Source organism: Lissotriton vulgaris, unplaced genomic scaffold, assembly GCF_964263255.1.
Source record: "Lissotriton vulgaris unplaced genomic scaffold, aLisVul1.2 SCAFFOLD_1397, whole genome shotgun sequence".
Lineage (NCBI taxonomy): Eukaryota > Metazoa > Chordata > Amphibia > Caudata > Salamandridae > Lissotriton > Lissotriton vulgaris.
The window spans coordinates 13,220-34,188 of NW_028245425.1; the positions used below are offsets into that span (position 1 = coordinate 13,220).

The following is a 20,969-nucleotide window of genomic DNA, read 5'->3' on the forward strand; positions in this document are numbered from 1 at the left end:
TCAACTTCACCAATTACGGAGTTCTTGAGATTATCTAAATTCCTGGATATTGCAGGGATCCAGATTACATTAAAAATACCTTAAGTCGGGGGTCTTCAAACTGGTGGGCGCGGGAAGCATTATGCTGATAACAGTGCTTTGTTTGTTTTTTGCTGAAACAAAATGAGTGGTAATAAGCCCCTCTGTAATGGGCCGTCATTGGCATCTATCTTTTCTCTTTTATATCCTGGCTGGCAGAAGGTGTCAAAAGGGAAGGTACTCCAAATATTCTTCAGTGCGAGAAGCAGAAATGTTAGACCTGACACCCTTGGCGTGGTTTTCCCCCATCTTTTTGCCTCTGCCTCCTGTATTTTTGATGCTGTGCTGGATTTCGTTTTTGTTGGTTTAGATGCTTCGGACACTCTGCCACTGCTGATCAGTGCCAGAGTGTAAGTGCTCCCTATGTAAATTGTCATATTGATTGGGCTGGGCCTAACCCTTCCCTGTCTGTGCACATCAGTCACCCCTGTGGAAGGCTCAAGGTACCCCCCTGGGCAAGGTGAAGTGTATGGGTAAGGTAGAGCATGTACTAGTGCAGGTAACATGCTCTGGTAGTGAGCAGCAGCCATTTTGTGTGCTCACTGCTGCAAGGTTATCTTGCTCCATAGACTAACATGTGGGAGGCTGGTCCCAATGGATACCAGCCTATCTTCCCATAGAAACAAGATGGGACATAAGTGATTGATATCCCGGAACTCAGAATTTAATAACACATCTTTTAGGAAAGGTTGTTTTTAAATTCTGTGTTTGAGAATAGTACTTTTAGAAAGTGACTGTTCTCTTGTCTAACCTTTCTGTGTGCCTGGGCCTGCTTGTGGATTGACTGTCTGGTTTGAGGGTGACCGGGGCTGCAGAGCCCCCAGGAGGTTGTCTGAGTCAGCCGTGGTTGAAAGGATGCATCTGCTGCCAGGGAAGTGGGAGGAGATAGCACCTGGGAATGAATAGGGCCTCCAAAGAAAAAGAGTGGTGGGTCCTTAGTTTGTAACTTTTTAAGCTTCAAGGACCTGCCCTTATTCGAGGTTTTTCTTGATGAGATAGAGCCACCACTTGCCAAAACTTTATTTATGAAGTTAAGATATGGCAATCTTATGACTAATTCAACTGTGGCACGTTGGTCCAGGAAAAACAATTGTGATAACGTTATTGTCAATGATATTTGTACTATGTGTGATGGAAACCTGAAGGAAGATGATATGCACATCCTCTTCTTCTACCCTGCCTGCAGGCTGGCGAGAATGAGGTGGATTAAACCTTTGTGTAATTCCCTAGGAATAAGGTCTTGTACTAATGCACTTAAAATAATCAAAACAGATACAATGCAAACAATAGTATTCAGTGCTAGTAGATTTTTACAATCCATTTATTTCATTCGAAGGAAGAAAGAATTAAAGCTGTAAATAAGAAAGGGAGCGTAAATTGTGTATAAAGGACTCATACTTTATTTGATATTTGATAAGACAAAATTGATAGATAGTAAGCAATGGTGGAAAATCGTTTCAACATTTACTGATTGTAATTATGTTTTGAGATGTTTTTTCTATTATTGTATGTTTTAATCTGTAAATCTTTTATGGCTTTGGTAGCTGAAATAAAGATATAAAGAATGAATGAATGAATAGGGCTGTGCCTGCCAGACCACAATGCTGGCTCCACCTCCCGCAGGGCGACCGCCACCTCTGTCCCTCACACTGAAAGAAAGAAGGAAGTCAGGAAGCCCAAGGGCTCCAGCAACACCCAGAACTGGTTTGGACCGGGCTCAGGGCCCACTTGCACAAAGACTTCAAAGACTTTTAGGGGTATAAGAGAAGGACCCCTGACAACAGAAAATTAGATTCTACAATCAAGAGGAACCTCTGGTGGAAGAAGGACCGCTGAAGAACTAAACTGCTGACCAACTGAAGCTGAGGAGAAGAGGGACTTTGCTGTGTGCTGTGACCCTGCCTGCTTGACCTAAGAAAGACTTTGCTGTGTCTCTGAATCTCCAAGGGCCTGAGAAGAGCTGGCCTCCTGTTTTGCAACCCAGGAACAGAAAGGTTGTTAAGGACTACAAGACTCTGCTATGTCCCCTGAAGCTGCTGTGTGCGGTGGAAATCGGGGGCTGCTCGACTAAGACCTGCTGCTTGCCCCGTGTAGCGCGCTGGCTGCTCTCTGATCTGATTGAGAGCGCTGCGCTTACTGCTGCCTGCCGTGTTCCGAGATCGACGTGTTCATCGACACGTGTTTTGTGGTGGCCGAAGGGTTGTGAGCCTCCCCAGTGCGGGCGTGTTGATTCAGCCTGTCCGACTAAACACCGCCGCGGGCCGGGGTCCTGAAATCGACTTCGAGGGTCCGTTCGCAACACCGAAGGGGCCGTGCTATGATTGGCTGCTGCCGAAGGCTGGTCGTGAGGCGGCGCGCTCTGGTTGGCTGATTCCACCCCCCCCCCCCTGCAGAAGTGTCTACGTCACGGAGGGCTCGTCCGAGTGCCGAGCTGTGATTGGCGGGCTGCGGTAAGCCTAACGTGTGGAGCGGCCTGCTGATTGCTCCGCTGTGAAGAACGCCGTTTCATCAAGGAGGGCTTGCCAGAGGAACCACGGCCGGATTGGTCCAAGCGAGGTGTCATCGGCGGGAGATACCGGGAGCCTCGCCGAAGCCGGGAAACAACAAAGAAGCCGCAACGATCACCCCCGGCCTGCCGCCTCCGTGTTAGCAAGGTATTTGAGGCTCCTGCCGCTCGCTGTTGTATCAGGAGCCGGCAGGGAGCTAGCAAGTTCAGCAAAGGCCAGGGGGGAGTCTGTGTGATCCGAGTGTCTAACAAGGAAGGAGCGCTTCATCGGAATAGCGCTAGGCACGGCCCCATGATCGTTTGATAAGCGACCATAACCTACAAATATATTCTTTGATAATTGTTATTAAGAGAGACTTGAGACTATTTTTATATTAGGACATTCCTGACAAGTACTAGTGCAACCATCAAGATTATGTGCAACCTTATGAGAAAGAGCTATCATCGTATAACTGCTGATTTTTACTGCAAAACTAGATAAAGTTATATTTTTATAAATATACTTACCTGTGTGGTCTCAGTTTGTGGTGGATTGGGGATCATTGTTTGTGTTAAGTGCATTTATTATACACATTGCCTTGGGGATAAGCCTGTCTGCTCGAGCCAAGCTACCTAGAGGGTAAGCAGGGGTTATCTACTGTGTGTATTCCTTCACCCTGACTAGAAGCAAGGATCCCTACTTGGTCTAAGGTACTTACCTCTGCCAATGAGAGACCCCCAGATCTAACAAGAAACATAAAAATGGTAAACACTACCATGTTATGTTTCTGCATCTCGCACTGCGAGAAAGCAGAAGTGCCTGTTTGGGGGTGGGATCGTGGGCGGTTGTGCTTGAGGGCAGGGGGGAGTGGCTTACCTACTGTTGTGGGTACTGACTGTTTGGTCGGCTCCAGGGCCGACCAGACAGACAGTACCCACAACCGTGGGTAAGCCACTCCCCCTGCCCTCGAGCACGACCGCCCACAATCACTTTCTCTCTATGAAGGAGAAAACGGCGCGGCTGGGGCGCTGTCCCCTGCGCCTCACAGCATTGTGATTGGCGGAGGGAGGGAGGCTGCCTGCTTTTCCTCATGACGAGAAGCTGCAGGAATTGGCGCTGGACCGGACGGCGGGAGTTGGGAGTCATCGGACCTATCCAGAAGCTCAGGTAAGTTATTTAATTTTTTAATTTTATTAAACCCTTCTCCCCCCCCCCCCCCCCTCCACCCTATACCCCCCCCTGCGCGACGACCCTTTCCACTCCACTCCACCCCACCCGCCCGTAATGCCGGCCGAGACTGATTGGAACAAGAAAGGCCACGCCTGCACAGCCATGGTAAACCGGCTCAAAGCACGAGGTAATTTAAGGAAACACTGGCCTGGTAGGATAGAGTGAAACGTTTTGTTTTGGGGCAGTTACATTTTCATTTGGTGAAGGGGTGCTGCCTGCAGTGCATCCCCTTTGTTCAGCTGTCTGGACGTGTGTGCGGCCGCGGGAGCTCAGCCCTGGAGCAGGTATGGTGGACGCTTGGTTTATGGGGCCCTTGGACATAACTAATCTCAGCTGCAGACCTTCATGACTTGCCAGTCTTTCAGACAGTCTGAAAGGCCTGCAGTGCCAGAGCCTTCCCAAGCAGGGGCATGGAGGGACTCAGTGCTGTCAGGCTGCCTAGGTCTAGACCGAAGGTGGGGGTCCAAGACCGGGAGGAGAGTCTAAGACCTGACCTACACAGTGCATCATTTAAGCACTGGCAGCACAAAAAGACTTGTTTGAGTAAAGTTAATACCCGTTTTCCTATAGTGCTTCATATTGTACCCCTGTCGTTTCTAAGCACTATATATAGCAAATATTGGTTTTCTTTAGCCCTGGCATCATGTTGATGTTTTTCATGGAGACTGGGCCTATGTATTCATTTTAGTGAATTAAACGATTAAAATCACAATTTTTGAGATCCATGGTAAATCCCACACTTCCAGGGAGAAGGGGGCTGCTGTGAATCCTTATGAAAGCATGACCAGATTTTTTATATAGGGGAAGGAGTGTTTGTTCTTGCGCACATATACGTAGAAATATATGCTCCACATTGCTGATGTTTTTTCACTCATTTAAATTGCGTTTATATAGCACTTACTACCCCTGACGAGGTTGTATCCCCAGAAGACGTGAGCTTGTAGAAACTCGGCAGCATTTAAGCACAAATCGCTGCTGAGGATTCACATTTTTTCTACGCTTGTCTGCTTATTGTAAAGTTTATCCGTCCTAAAAAATACATTTTCCAGTTTCCTCTTGAACATATAAGTATATTATGTTTCTCATAGAGAAGTAGAGCGTTTGCTTATTTATTTGAAAAGAGAAAGTGCACTCAGACAGAGGTTACGCCGCACCACTTTCGAATGTCACCAGCCACCACTGTTAAAACGGTAACAGAACTTTATGTACAATATTTAAATAAGTATAGACTTATTTAAACCGTAGCAGTTTAATAGAGTAATTGTGAAAGTTTGTGGGGTGGTCCTGTGATTTTTTTTTTTTTTTTAAATTCTCCTTTTACTGAGTAGGGCACTACATAAAGTTTGAAGACCACTAACTTAAGATATAACACAGGAATTTTCGTTAAATGAGGGGCACCTTGGGTATCATTAGTAGAAAGTAAACTATGAATGTTCTTAGGGTATTTATACCCAATCACCCTTCAAAGTGCCAACACGTTTCTGCGCACTTATGCACTATGGATCTGGTCGGTGGTATTCCTCAGGGCTGTGAGTAAATCCTGAGTTAATAGAGTGTGTATGTGTGTGTGTATATATATATATATATATATATATCAGGGCGGTAACATTACATAAGACACAAACAAGATGCAGGCTTGTTGGGAGACAGTTGTGATGTCATTTCAAATACTGAATCGTTTACCCACAGAGGGTTACAACCTACTGCATGGTCTGATCAGGGGTGGCAATTCCTGTAGTTACACACTTCGAAAAAACAAGGGCAGGTAATAATACCACAGGTTATATGTTGGTCACATCATTCCTCATGTAGATTACTAGTTTTTCTGTAATGGATATTAAGAAGCATACTCTAAACTCAGTTGTACACAATTCAAAAGTGTCAAGATTCCTACTCACCTACACACCATTAGGGAAGTGTTATAAATATTCAACATGTTGGTATCAGTATATAGACCTGTAGTAAATGCACCGAATGGTTTAGGAGAAAGATTTTTCATTTGGTTCCATGGATAAAGCTCAGAATTTTTATGTCCACCGGTAATGTGCCAAATTATTTACTTCGTCAAAGAGGTGCGCCAAACCATTTCTTTTGCCATCGGCTGAAATCTTTGGCGCGATCCTGTTCCCACATTTAACCAGGAACCTAAAAGGCACCATTGTTTGGTGTGGCGAGCTGCATCACCACATGAATACGGAGCATGGTCATCTGTTCCCCTCCATATTATTATTGGGAAATGTAGTTCTGTAGTTCCAGATTTTTACTGGTGCCTGGCCATCCATCAACTGAATTTATCTCCAGCATTTTTTTACAAATTTAGACAGGACGCTACCTGGTTCGGCAATGTACAAATTTAGAGGAGAACAACTGTTATTATTAGTCACTGATTCTTAATCCAGGGCGAGGAGTAGGAGAAGTGTGGAAATGCTCTTTTAAGAGGAAAAATCGGTCAAACAAAGCTAACTCAGCTATAATATTGTTGAGAATATAGTCAGTTTAAAAAAAACTGAAAAGCCAGGTTCTCATGCCGGTCTTTTCAGAAGTACCCAAGGAATTTTATCATTAAGATCATGAGTTCCCTAACAAAAATAAGGGCAAGTATTTTTGGCGGTAGAGGTGAATACAGTTATCCATAATAGGTCTACATTTGTCCCCCACCCCGTACACCACTTGCTGTGAACCTTGAGATTGATGCCCTAAGGGAAACATGACCACTAGTATTTCCAAATATTATCAAAGTGGAGCTAGAGAAGCAATCCAGGAATTAGCCGGGGATCAGTCAATGGCTATAAAACCAGCAGACCTGAGTGTGGTTTTAGTTGTGTTACCCAAACCAATGTATCACAACGAGTGCCTCAAGCTGCTAAATGGTGAAGAAAATAAAACCTAATAGACAAGGGACCCCAAAGCTGATGAGATGCCATTCTTTGTAGGTGGAGGGTTGGAGAACAGATGGATTACAAAAACTGATACTGATAACCTCTTCAGACAAGCATTTGCAATGCAATAGGTTTCGCATTATAAAAGTTTGAGCAGTTGGCATTTTTAATAATAATGCAACACTAGCACCTGACTGCCTCAAACTAAATTCACAACATAAAACAGACCACAATACCTGAAACTGGTCACAGTACTTAAAAATAACTGCAGTACGATCTCTTAAATTGACCACAACCTTTGAAACAGGCATATGTGGTACTAGGTGGTATTATGTTGAGTGTAGTTATGTTGTATTGAGTTGAGTGTAAATGTGTGTTGTGTAATTATGTGGTATTGAAGGTTATGATGTGGAGATTATTTATGTTGCATTAATTTGTGTGTAAATATGTGGTTTGTAATTGTATGGTCTGAGTGGTATGAGGGGTGTATTTCTTTAAACTGGGCTAGTGCCAGGAGGGTTAAGGGTGAGTGGCAGGGAGGTGAGTAGTGAAAGCCAGGAGGGACAAGGGCGACTGTCAGGCCATGTGAAGGGTGATTGCCAGTGATGTGAGGGGTGAGTGACAGACTGCAAACAGTAGTGATTTGAGGTCTAGAAGGAGGTGCGGAGATCATCAGATGGCTGGGACGCTCCAGTGCCATGCCCGATTTGGCTGGATGCAAGAAGTTCTGAAAGGCGGGTGTCAGGTTACTTATAACCTTAGTACAGTAGTGGAGTGTGCAGGAGAGAGTAACATCTTCAAACAAGAAACTAGTAAAAATCCTGAAAACTCCAATTTATGGTCTTGCAACCTTATGTTGAAATTAATTAGCAAATGAATAGTCTTCCGTTGCAGACTTGCACGTTTTTACAGCAACTTTTTGAGATAGTTTGCATTGAAAATAAGCCAAAACTAACACAATTTTAATTAGTAATGGTAAAATTTGCATTGAACTAGACAAGTTAAAAAAGCACCCCAGTATTGAACTGAGGATACAGCATAATTAAATATGGCCAATATTTGTCTATTTTTCACATCTGACAGTGAAAAAAAATGGTTGTGTGTGTAGTTATGTTGGTAAATGCACAGTCATCCTGTGACGTTTGACTGATCTCGTGCGGGTTGGAGTAGGCCGATCTGTACTCTGCTAGGGGAGTGTCTTAAGGGGAGGTAGTCAGGATCTGGCAGTTAGATGTGAGACTGGTGGTGACAGTTTTTCGCGGCGCGCACATGCCCTCCTACTTTGATGTGCGATTGTAGGGAAAGGGAAAGTTCTGGGTTTGACTCCGAATGGTGAGTTTGAGTGATGGTCGAACACAGGAGCCAGGACATGGTTTCCCTGCAGCAGCGGTCGATTTCCGACTGACAGCCTACTGTGAACTGAACGGACAAAAGTGCTGTACACGTTTCTGTAGCTCAGCGTTGTTGGTAAATGACACACAAAGCTGGCTTCTATAGTGTTATGTTATCTGCAGTGGTGTGGTGTCCCACCCTCCTCCCAGTCACTCAAGTAGCTTACCCCACCCCGGTCTGTTCTTGTTGCTCCCTCCTCTCCCTCACCTCCCTCGGCTTGTTTTATTTCACGGCTTTGAGCCGTCGTGTAAACTTTGATTTAAAAAAAAAAACAGGCCACTAGAGACACACTGGTGATAAATACCTGGTGGAGGAGACCAATGCTGAGGGTGTTTAATGCATCCCCCTTGCCAGTTATTGTGTATCAGTCATCATGTTGTGTTTATCTGCTACAGCCGAAAACACGGTGCAGTAGGATATAGGCCAAACACCTGTTGGGTACTTGGGTGTGAATGCAACACTTTACTCTTTAGGCACACTGCACGTGTTTCTTCCTGGAGTAAGGCTGTAAACATCACCACGGTGGAAGCTGTATCCTGCGCTGCAGGTGGCAGCACAATGCACTTCTTTGCTGAGTGCACCACTTTGTGAACCAATAGCAGTACTTAATTTGAGCCAGTGGTTTCCGGTACTCAGCACCAACACGTAATCATCGTCACCGGTGCTTTTCATGAGCACCAGCTAAGAGCATATTCATTTTTGGTGGGCATGGGGAGATTAAGTGATTTTCCCAGAATAATCACAGGATGTTAGGCCAAGTCTGTAGACTCGATGCTGGTTCTCCAGCTCCGAAGTCAGCGGCTCTAGCCGTTATGCCACATCATCTCCTCTTGTTCATGGTTAGTAGTTGGTTCGGTTTTAGACCGCTAACAGGAGCAGAGGACTGGTGCAAGGTGCCTCCTTACGAGAGCCCCTGCACGTATTTTTTTTTTTTTTTAAACAAATAAACCACTTGGGGATTACAAGGCACGGACTAGCTGTGTTTCTGTGGCTTATTATTGCGACTGTTAAAAAAAGCCTATTCGTTACATGGGTGCGACTGAACACTGCGTGTACAAAGGTTGTGTCTACATACGAGTGAATACTGCCTGACTGAGTTCATGATGGCGCATAAAGGAAATGTGCATAGTGTGTGGCTGCACGCGTGTACACTGATTGCCGGTATTTGTTTTAATTACCTATGGGGGGGGCACATGTGTCCTGATTGCATAGTACACACTACTATTGTGTGCCTGCTTTCGTCATAGCTGCCAGCAAGCCTTCCTCCTTTCACCTGTGTTGTTCTTATGTGCGCATATGTTGTGGCTGCATGTAGGGGTTAGGTGGATTGTCTATACATGTGCTGATCGTGTATATGAACTTGTTTGCGTGAAGAGTGAAAAATGTGTTTCTACACACATGCGTGCACCACTGGCATCAGTATTGTGGTGGTTGTATATGTATGTTGTAGTGGGCTAAGAGCGCACAAGTGTTACCGTGTGTTTGTACGTGCATAGTCTGTCAGCATTATACCTCTGTGTTGGTTATGTAGAGATCAGAATGAGTGCGCGCGCGTGAGAGGCACCCTGTCTGCACATATGTATTTATAGTGTGAACACAAGCGTGTACGTGTTGAATCCGAATAAAGGGTCAGTGCACATGTGAGAGAAAGAAAGAGAAATTGAAAATATTTGCACCAGTCTGAAGACGATCGCATAATAAATCGCCAGAGTACACTAAGGAATTCATCATTCCATGTCTGCATGTGTCGGTTACAAATTAACCACTGACTAATAGAATACAAGGCACGGGCTCGCTGCGTTTCTGTGGCTTACTCTTGCGACTGGTAAAACAAGCATTTGCAATGTAATCAGTCAGATTGCATTGCAAATGCTTAATTTTAAAACTGAGCGCCGTGCCGCTTCACGGACATCACGCTCGGTTGCTTTATATATTTCTTAACTTCAACACTGAGCGTGGTGTCCTTGAAGCGGGCGCTGCACTCAGTGCTAAAGTTAAGAAATATATAAATAAACCGAGCGCGGTGTCCGTGAAGCGGCGCCGCGCTCAGTTTCAAAGTTAAACGAGCGAGACTGTGCAGCTAACGTGGCAAAAAACACCTAATAGCCAAATAGCTCTAATATTTGGCTTTGTCAAAGTTTTTGACACATTTCTATGTAAACAAATATGCAAGTTTAGAGACCTCAAACTGCAAACCTTTTTAAATTGTAATACTCTTAAGTTATCAGCGGAGGCAAAAATTGAGAACAAGGAAAGAGTGAGTCAGATGACACAAGGAAGCACTGGGAATGACAAGAAAACAGAACAGAGCAACGAGAAGACACGGGGTGTACAAGGAAGCACAGACTGCCACAAGGAAACAGTAAGTGAGAAGATACAAGGAAACACTGGAGCCATAAGAAACTAGCAAAAGTGACCTGGCCACGCGCCCGCCCACCCGTGAAAGTGATTCCGATCAAAGACAGATGGCGGTGCGATCGCGATCAAAGACAGACAGATGGCTCGCGTGGACTTAAGCATCAGGCTAGTCAGGCCAGCAAAAGCCTCTGGTGGCACTTTAAAAACCACTTACTAAATGACTCGGAGACAGCTTGCGCTGTCTCAAGCGAGACCTAAAAAACACCCCTCCCTTTTACATTCTTCCAAAGGTCGTCAAGAAAAAACACCCATCACTGGGCCGCTATATTGTTTCTGGAACAGGTTCAGCTCTCAACCCCATATCGGAGATCTGTGATTTCTTTCTTAGACCTCTAGTGCATAATATACCCTCATTTCTAAAAGATACTAAAGATATGTTGAATCTCCTTAGTAATAATGAGTTCTACCCAGAGAAACCGATCTTGAGCACCCTAGATGTCCAATCATTGTATACTGGTATACCACAGGAATCCACTCTAGAGGTGACTGAACAGCTGCAGGTCTCCTTATACTGATACCAATTATTTTGATATCTATTGTGCCTCCATTAGTGGTGTGTGAGCCAGTGGGAATCTTTTCCACTTTGTAATTGTGTACAACTGGGTTCAGAATATCCTTCAAAATGCCAATTTCAGAATAAATTAGTAACCTGCATGAAGAATACTGCGACCAATATTATTTACAGTCCATGTTAAAAAAAAAAAAAAAAAAAAAGTGTGTGACTACAGGAGTCTTCACCACTAGTCAGACGACTCAATAATTTTCAAGTCTCTGTTAGGAAAGCAATTGAGTATTTACAAACATTGTATGACTAACCACCAAGCATGTATGTTTGTGTCTTGTGTAATGACCCCTCCCTGTCACGAGTGTGCAAGTTGTGTAACACATGTACATTTATCATCAATAGTATGCTATCAAAACGAAGAACCATGATAAGAATGTCTTTGGTTTTCCCAGGCTGACTCAAAATGTGAGGTGAAGGTAAGATATCACTGCCTCACCTGGTGTATTTCTGCCCATTTATGTAAATATTATTAATTAGGGATCCTCTTGCATCCCTGAAGAATTTCCCTGACCAGACCCAAAGCGTAGGAGTGGGAAGAAACATGTCAGCACTTTGAAGGGTAATAGGGACATTATACCCATAGAACATCCATAGTTGACCTTTCTATCTATCATACATAAGGTACCACCCGTTGAAGGACATTCCTGTGGTATACTTAGTTATTTTTTATTTGATGTTGATCCCTGCAGTTGCTATGAATTTAGATAAAAGTTGAGTCTACCCTGGTAGTACTATCTCACCAGGGTGGGGGTGAGCTGGCCAATAATGAAGCGTTCATGAGTGGTGGCTCGCGGTTTACGGGTCACCGCCTTGTACACACTGGTCTTCAAATTTATGAACCATCAACCAACATATTTCCATTTATAATACTTTTTATTAAAAAAAGTTTTCTCCAATTTTGATCCATCACGTCAAAGGTGCAGGATTCAATAAATCTTGTGCATTTTAATGACTCCAGAATTGCCCATCCGGGCCTATTCATAGGCAATAATCGAACACTGAATCCTCTGACTGTTTCCCAATAACATATCACCCCATGCATTTCGGTCAATGATGACCTTCTTCGGGGGTATATGTAATTTACAAGAAATATGTCTGTCACACTCTTTTGCCAAACAACATTGTGAAGCGTTATCTAACAAGTTTCCCTCCCTTGCATATAAAAATGATAAACCGTGAGAATACACTCATAATCTCAAACTAAAATATTACTTGTGTTCCCCCTCCTCCATGTGCCTCAATCTTTTAAAGAACAGAATTCTGGGCGTTTAATTAGTGTAAACCTTTTTTTCGTGTACAACTTTTTCACGTAACTTTTCAAATTAAAAAACGGTGATCTGGACTGTGCCGTGCATATACAATCCCCCATTACTTAACTATCACCCCTCAAATTGCACATTTATCTACCTGATGATAATACAGGATCTACCCTATTCGGATTATTACCAAACTTCCTAAATACCCGACCAGTCTTGCATGAGAAATTTCCTCATGTGGTGTGCCTCGATCGCACCTCTGCCAAGACTGGTCGGGTATTGAGGACGTTTGGTAATAATCCGAATAGGGTAGATCCGGTATTATCAGGTAGATCCAGCACTACCAGGTATTCTACACAAATTAGTAGGAAGGGTGGTTAGTAGTGTGAGTTTTCGACCACATCACTGCCCTAGCTGAAGATAGCTGACAAAGATTTTTTTTAGGTCCTGACAAATCGCCCCTAGATTTAGGAGTAGGTGAGAAACATGTTTACCTTTTCACATGAAGGAGCGCCCAAACTGAGACTTAAATCTCAGCCTTGCGCCTTTTATTTTGTTTTTACTCAGGGTAGGAGAGCCACTTATAAAAATTGTCTTTGCAGGTACTCCCAACCCTGTTTAAAATTTACTTACTTGACACATTTTTGGACATCTTCACTCGCAAGGCCCCTCACCCCTATGGCACCAAACGGCAAAAAAGATTTCCGCCAAAGTGCCCCACATCGGGTACCTGTCTGGTATTGCAGCACCGATCTGACGAGGAGCAGCCCTATGATGAAGCATAACACCCATTCGGGTGTTTGAGGTGCCATAAATTCAAATAGAATGAATTCCCACCCTTTGATTCACTCTTAAGCAAGCACTTTTAGATCCCTTCAACTGACTCAGCCTTTTAACGATTAGGAATAGCATGTTACTTGTTTTTTCCATGATTCAGGGCGCATATGCTGGACCTTGCGAAAAGCCCTCTATCCCTCATTTCATATATCACTGTCCAACATTTACCAGTGGCCATAGTTTAATGTTACTTCAAATTACTGTTGTAATACTGTCAAAAAGAGTTGTTTAAGCATGCTGTCTCAGTTATTTATTACTTGACAAAGTTGTGCATGGGAAAATCTTCGTAATAATGCTGCTTGTAAAAAAACATTTGTTGTTATTGCAGAGTGACTCCAGATATAACTCATTTACAGCAACGTTTACTTTGTTTTTGGTTTTATCTAGGGAACCGTCATGGATTATTGGTCCCAAATAATACAACAGATCAGGAATTGCAGCACATGAGAAACAGTCTGCCTGATTCAGTCAAGATTCAGAGAGTGGAGGAAAGGCTGTCCGCCTTGGGAAATGTCATAGCATGCAATGACTACGTAGCTCTTGTTCACCCAGATCTTGACAGGGTAGGTCTGAATAGTTGCCTTCATGCTAAATAACAACTGAAAATTATTGTAAATGTCAGATTCACATGTTGAGATACATCATTCAAAAGAGTTCTACCTTTGGATCCCATTAAATGCTCCTTAGATCTGCAATTTGTTTTCAAGCAAAATGTAGGTCTGATGCTTTGGACCGATTTACCACTTAATGATCGTATCATTAGGCTATAGCCCCATCCCAGATGCAGGGATGGGAAAAGGGCTCTCTTTCTGTGAGGAGTGTCTATGAGATTTCTTTAATGAAGGTGTACGGTGTGCTTCTATCGATAAAGGATGTCGTCTCTGGACAGGAAACTACACAGTGCTGACAGGGGGATCGAAACAGATGTGTTGCATCATGAGGAGGGGCATAGTGCTGTGTTTAGTAGTTAGGATGGGAGACAACATAGGATGTTAATGAAGACTCGACTTGAGTGCTACCCTGCATGAGGAGGGAAAAAGTGCAGCAAGTCAGTGCTATGGAATGGAGAGAACATGCAGCCTGTTGGAATAACATGAAGTCTTATTGTACTTTTTTATTCTTATTGGAAATATAAGATCAACTGTTGTCTTAAATGGACCGCTTTTTTGTTTTTCCGACTGATTTTTGTTAGTGTTTCTGGGATCCATTGCATTATGATTTAATGAAGATACCCATGGCGGACAACAAGAATTGCACGCAATTCTTTGTTGTTAATGTTTTTTCTTTCTGACACGTAACAGGGTTATGCCCATGAATTTGTAATTTTCTTGAATTGGATGATCAGAGTTTGTATGATTGTAAGAATGCAGATGTGTCCCTCTACAGTGGTATGTACATGTCATTTTGAAACTTTACCCAGTTGTCATCTTTGACATCTGGGTCTTGCCACAATTAATAGCCATGTACTGGATGCATACCTTTCCTCCAACTCCATTCCCTGTGAGTTGTGCCCCTCAAATGGCAAGTTGATGGTTTCATCCCCAAATGATTGCAACAGAGATGTGGGTACATGTAAGATATGTGCACTCCTCTAGGATTGCCTGTTGACCCCCCCCCCCCCTCTTCCCCAAAAGCAAATTTCGGAAACTTCAATTATGTCTGGACATTGGGATGTGACACCACTCTGCAAGACCGGATGCATGAGCTCCTCTCACTTTACCATTGTTCACCTTTTGATTGATTGATTGAAACTCTAAACACCTATGTAAAGAAAGGGCTGGGACAAAGGCAAGTCTGCAGACAAAATCTATCTAGGTAGACTGCCTTATGTACTTAACTTGCATGGCTATAGCTCCAGATCCCACATTCTTATGCAACAAAATCTGACAAATATGAGCAACAGCACAGCTCAACCCGAAGCATCACATTTGTTGAAGCAGTATAGGCCTATGGCTGGCAAAGCACCCTTTGAGGTACCCTTTCAAGCTGTGAGCCACTGCCCTTTGCATATGTCAATGTGTGGCCTAGTGACAGGCACACAATAAGGTTTGACCCATAATTGTTGTGAGCCTGACACCTAGATGGGTGGGCCTGTCGCCCATGACAGTAAAGTTCCTAAAACTCAACTAGGTTTTTCTTTCATAGTACCTCATTTTGGTAATGTTGGTGGCTGCAGTATTTAAGCCGGGTGCAGCTGTCTCCAAGGGAAGCCCACCAACCGCAGAGATTACTGAAAACTAGACTTCCACGAGAATCAGGATGGTGTGACTTGCATCGGTCCCACCACCTGTCCTTACCTAGAATGCCTTGTAGATTTCACACTTCGCCTAAAATCAAAGTGTCTCCAACATTTCTGTAAGAGGAGGTTCTTAAATTTATTGGGATCTGCAAAATTCCTTCCACCCAGCACTTCCACACTTCTACCGATTGAAAGCAACACCCTACTTGTGTAGGTGGGCCTATTGCCTGCTACAGGAACTGGTCAAAATTACACTGTTTGATGTCCCTGTGGTGTCAAAGAGGTCTTATGGTTACAATTTTGGTCCTTTCCTGTGACTTGAGTAACAATCACCAACTCATGGGGGCCAGCATTTTAATCGGGAGGCCTTTACCCACTGGCAGGATGTGTTCAAGTTGTCTGTCACATAAATATTTTAAAACATTTTTTTTAGCTTATACTTTTCCTTCCATGGCACATTTTAGGTTAGAAAACTTGCTGGAATCTATGCAGTTCATTCTGCTCTGGGTTTCTTGGTTTCAGCAGTGACTTGGGTTGTGTGGTGTGCAGCCATTCATCATGGCAAGTGAGAGGAAATTGGGATTTCTTTGGGTGTGGTTTTTAAATGTAGGCAGATATGGGGGGTTTCTAAAAATCTCCATTTCGCCCACCCAGAGTGTGGTGGTAATAATAATAATAATAATACTTGCATTTGTAAAGCATGCATCTACCTCAGGTGAGGTGTCCCGGCGCTTGGGGCCGCGGGGAAGATTAAGCAAGGTATTGCCCAGAGTCACAAAAAGCTGGGCTAATCAGCCGCCGGCACGGGTGATCAAACCGCGAGCCCCCACATTCCAGAGTCCGCCGCCTTGGCCGCTGCACCACACTTTTTCCCGAAGTAGTGTTGTGTCTGGTACCCTGAGGTGGACATTGATGTCAAGATGGCATATTATCCTACCCCATTAATTATCCCCTTTTTCCTTTGGAGATATGGTGGACTTTCGGACACCTGGGTGTGTAGATTGGGGTGTTCACCACCAATCTGGCTATTGTGGAGAGGGCAAGGGTGTATGAGAGACTACCCACAAGGCCATCAGGGAGAAAAAAACGGTGAGAAACGGAATAGAGTGAGACGCTGGTCTGTTCTGGCACTGCACTATAGCTAACGAGAATGCAATGTCAAATGTATAACACTGTGCCCTGTTGGCACTCCTCCTGAGACGTAGTCGCACGTTGTATGCACAAGTTCAGATGCGTTTATACTCATAACAATAAATCCGTTAGACGTTCATGTATTCAAATGTTCATCTTTAATTGTATTCATAACATTGTTGCATCACAATATTGATGAATTTTTCATATCATTCCTGCTGTACACAAAATCATGTGATTTCTTGTATTGTAGTCGAGTTAAATGCTATGCATCCCTATGCATTTCGGGACCATGCCCTTCATCAGGGGAATTGCAATACATCTAGAAAGGGAAAAGAAACATGCTGAACTGTAACCAGGCTAGTCTGCGCCCCCATGCTCCAATACAACAACTATGGAAAAAAAACTAAGGAATCTTCTGCATGGTGTACTGCTGGTGACCGTCATAAACTCTGAAGAGAAATATTCATGCCAGTGAATGATCGTGGGTCAAACTTAAATGAAATTATCAGCCGGGTGCCTATGCGTGTTAGTAATTGAACATTTAGACGTGGTGCTTGTAAACCTGTGAGGTTAAAACATGCTAAAAATGCACTAGTGTTATCCTTATGGGCGTATGAAAGGATCCTGGCGTCGATACGACTTTAAAGTGCACGGGCAAGTGTCCTGTTAACACTGCCGGGGTCTAACTGTGAAACTTTCAGTCAGGCAAACATGCAGGTTGCTGATGAGAGGTAACAACCTCGAAACACGTGTCCAGGGATGGCCAACGCTACAGTGATTTTTGATCAAGACTCTGGCAGAGGCGCACCCGCTGATGCTTACTTCATGGACCACAATGCTTTGGGGTAACATGCTGATAGGACGAGCAGTGTGCGACCAATTGGACTTTTGGCACCCAGAAGAATCATTAAAGCTTTATTTTTAACAAGAAGATAAAAACAAACGGTCAACAATAGATTGTATGCTGAACACCACGCATTCACTGCACTATAGCTCCCATCCACATATGCCAGACAGTCGGTCTGCAACCTGGGAGAGGAAGAGTTGAGGTGGAGTGGTGGTTAACACTCTCTCTGCTGACCCATATGCCCAAATAACAGCCAAATTAGTATATATTTCCTATTGACCCCGTGGCCTGATGCCAGGATGGGCTATCCCTACTCCACATATATATATATATATATATATATATATATATATATATATATATATATATATATATATATATATATATATATATATATATATATATATATATATATATATATATATATATATATATTTTTTAAGCTACGCCTGGCATCGGAAGGCTTTCATCTCCTTTCTCCCCCCCCCCCCCCCCGCCCCATTAAAAAAAACCTCCTGCTGTGATCTCCAAGCAGGGATCAACTAGGGAGTGGTACCATTGGAAGGGGTCCCAGTTCTTTAAATTTCAGTCTGTGTGACAACAATGCAGTTTTTCGCTTCAATGAGAGGATGAGACCTTCACATTCCTTTGCATTGCAATGGTAGTATGGATGACATTTACATCTTGTCCTGGGCACTGAAACGACTAAGCCTTATTCCTTTCTTTAAAAAAATAACACTTTTGGACAATCTGTTAAGTGACCCTTTTTATATCGGTGATACAGTCTTCCCCTCACACCAGCCTCCAAGAGTAACCCTTGATAGTTCAACCTCGCTACCATCTGAAAGTCGAAACCTTGAAAGGAAGGCTTTGGCATTTCAGCGAGCATGGAGTAGGATCTGGTTTCTACATTTTCAGGACATCCTCATATTTTGCAAGGAAGTTTTGTTTAAATATCCTAGTTTCATGCGGGCCCCTAGATGAGACTTTTTAGGTCTCGCCTGTCGATGCGCATGCGCATCGAGCAAGCGAGAGTATTGCGACTTATCCACTCTTTATCTACACTGCAAGGAATCGTGGCGATTCCTTGCAGTGCCCGTGACTTTTAAGGTCAATGCGCATGCGCATTGAGCTTATGCGCATGCGCATTGAGCTTATGCGCATGCGCATTGACCTTAAAAGCGCGTGCGCGTGCACGTCCGTCTTTGTTTACCCGCTCCGCCCCCTCCAGCCGTGTCGCATTTCTCCTCCCCCTCCCCTCTCTTCCTTCCGTCTAACGCCGTCTAACTTCCTTCCGTGTAACATCGCCGCAACGGTCACATCACTCGTCTTTCCTAACACTAAGGCTAACCCTCCGTCCTCCAAGCCCACCCCCCCCTCCCCCGGTAAGACTCCACGCGGTTTGCGTCCCTCGCGCAGCTCACCCGCTCCGCCCCCTCCCCTTCCCGCCGTGTCGCAGCCTACAGCAAGACTACGTCTCAGTCCGCCGCGAGCCATGCTCATCTACCGGGCTGCAGGCACACTGATCCTGCCAGTCATTCCCACAGGCCGGTCGCAGCTCCCTCGGTGCCGCCCGTCCTCCAGCTGCAGAGCACAGCGTCACACGTATCTTGTGTGTGTAAAGGTGCCCCTCCGATCCCTAATATAACCATTTGAGGGTAAAGGGCTTCTCTCGGGTCACCATTTAGAGGTTAGTGGTGCCGAAGTTTAATTTTAGATAAAGAGAGGCCCCCAAAGATAAGGCAGTCAAGGCGCCCCCAGTGACCCGCTCACCGCAATGAGCCGCTTCCGCTCTTCACTCACCGGTTCAGGGAACGTTCAGGAGCTTTCAGGGCCTCGGGCGCAGGCCTCCTGACTACGTTGTTGAATGTGCCTGCCATCTCCATCAATCACCCCCGGTGTTCCCCGGCACTCTCCACTGTTACTGGAGGGACACAGAGAGGCCCCCAAAGATAAGGCAGTCAAGGCGCCCCCAGTGACCCGCTCACCGCAATGAGCCGCTTCCAGCTCTTCACTCACCGGTTCAGGGAACGTTCAGGAGCTTTCAGGGCCTCGGGCGCAGGCCTCCTGACTACGTTGTTGAATGTGCCTGCCATCTCCATCAATCACCCCCGGTGTTCCCCGGCACTCTCCACTGTTACTGGAGGGACACACGGGAGATTGTGTGGCTCACAGGTCTTCCCCTTCGCTCTGAGTCTCCGCTGCCACTTCAGTGCAGTGATGTCAGGTAGAGGACCCTTGCCAGGCTCACCTCCAACACAGTGTCTTGGCTCCCTGGGGGCTTGCAGTTCTCCGCCACCCTCCCGATGCTGCAGCAGGTCCTCCGCGTCGCCCGGCAACGGGCCCTCCACCTACGCCCTCTCCGACGCCATCTTGATTCCACGGCGGCCACCAGTCTGGAGTCTGATTCACGGCAATCCTCACCACTGGGGTATATCCCTCGCAGCGCCGACTGTTCCGCTGATTCCCTCAATCATTGAGAATTGAATCACGTGTTTTGGAGGTGGCAAGCGCTATGGATGCGCTCTCCTCAGGCTGTTTGGAATGCTTTTAAGATGGCAGCCTCACAATGGTCAGTCAGACTTCCAGCTGTCCCGCAGTCAGCATTTCTTCAAAACGGACAATGCGGGCATGTTTTGAAAGGTGCTGTGTTCCAATGCAGTGGGTCATCTGCCAAGTCAGATGATAGAAGCGTGGGTCCCGACATTTAGTCGTGAAGCTCCCAACAACACAGACTACATCTCACTCACCCTCAACCCCCACTCACCCTCACCCCCTCAACCCCTCAAAACCCTCACTCACCCTCACTCACCCTCCACTCCCCTCACTCACCCTACTCCCCCACCACCCTCACTCTCACTCACCTCTCACTCTCACTCACTCCCACTTCACTCACCCTCACCCACCACCCTCACTCACCCTCACTCACCCTCACTCTCACTCACCCTCACTCCCCTCACCCTCACCTCACTCCACACTCTCACTCACTCTCACTCACTCACTCACCCTCACCCTCACCTCCCTCCACCCTCACTCACCCTCACTCCCTCATCACTCTCACTCACCTCACTCACCTCTCCCTCACCCTCACTCTCACTCACCCTCTCACTCACTCTCACCTCACCCCTCACTCACCCTCACCCACTCACCCTCACTCACCCTCACTCACCCTCACTCACCCTCACTCACCCTCACTCACCCTCACTCACCCTCACTCACTCTCACTCACCCTCACTCACTCTCACTCACCCTCACTCACCCTCACTCACTCTCACTCACCCTCACTCTCACTCACCCTCACTCACACTCACCCACCCTCACTCACCCACCCTCACTCACACTCACCCACCCTCACTCACTCACACTCACCCACCCTCACTCACCCTCACTCACCCTCACCCACCTTCACCCTCACTCACCCTCAACCCCTCACCATCACTCACCCCCACTCACCCTCAACCCCTCACCCTCAACCCCTCACCCTCCCTCACTCACCCTCAACCCCTCACCCTCACTCACCCTCAACCCCTCACCCTCAATCCCTCACCCACACTCACCCCCACTCACCCCCACTCACCCTCACTCACACTCACACTCACCCACCCTCA

General features: G+C 45.5%; 1 protein-coding gene across 1 annotated transcript in view; it reads left to right on the plus strand.

Moving 5' to 3' along the window:
* The window catches only part of LOC147666426 (eukaryotic translation initiation factor 6), a 55,239-nt gene that overhangs the window by 10,480 nt on the left and 23,790 nt on the right, over positions 1–20,969 (plus strand). Inside the window, exon 4 of the mRNA XM_086949069.1 lies at positions 13,529–13,704. Coding sequence (XP_086805195.1) covers positions 13,529–13,704 — 176 coding nt within the window. The remainder of the gene's footprint in view (positions 1–13,528; positions 13,705–20,969) is intronic.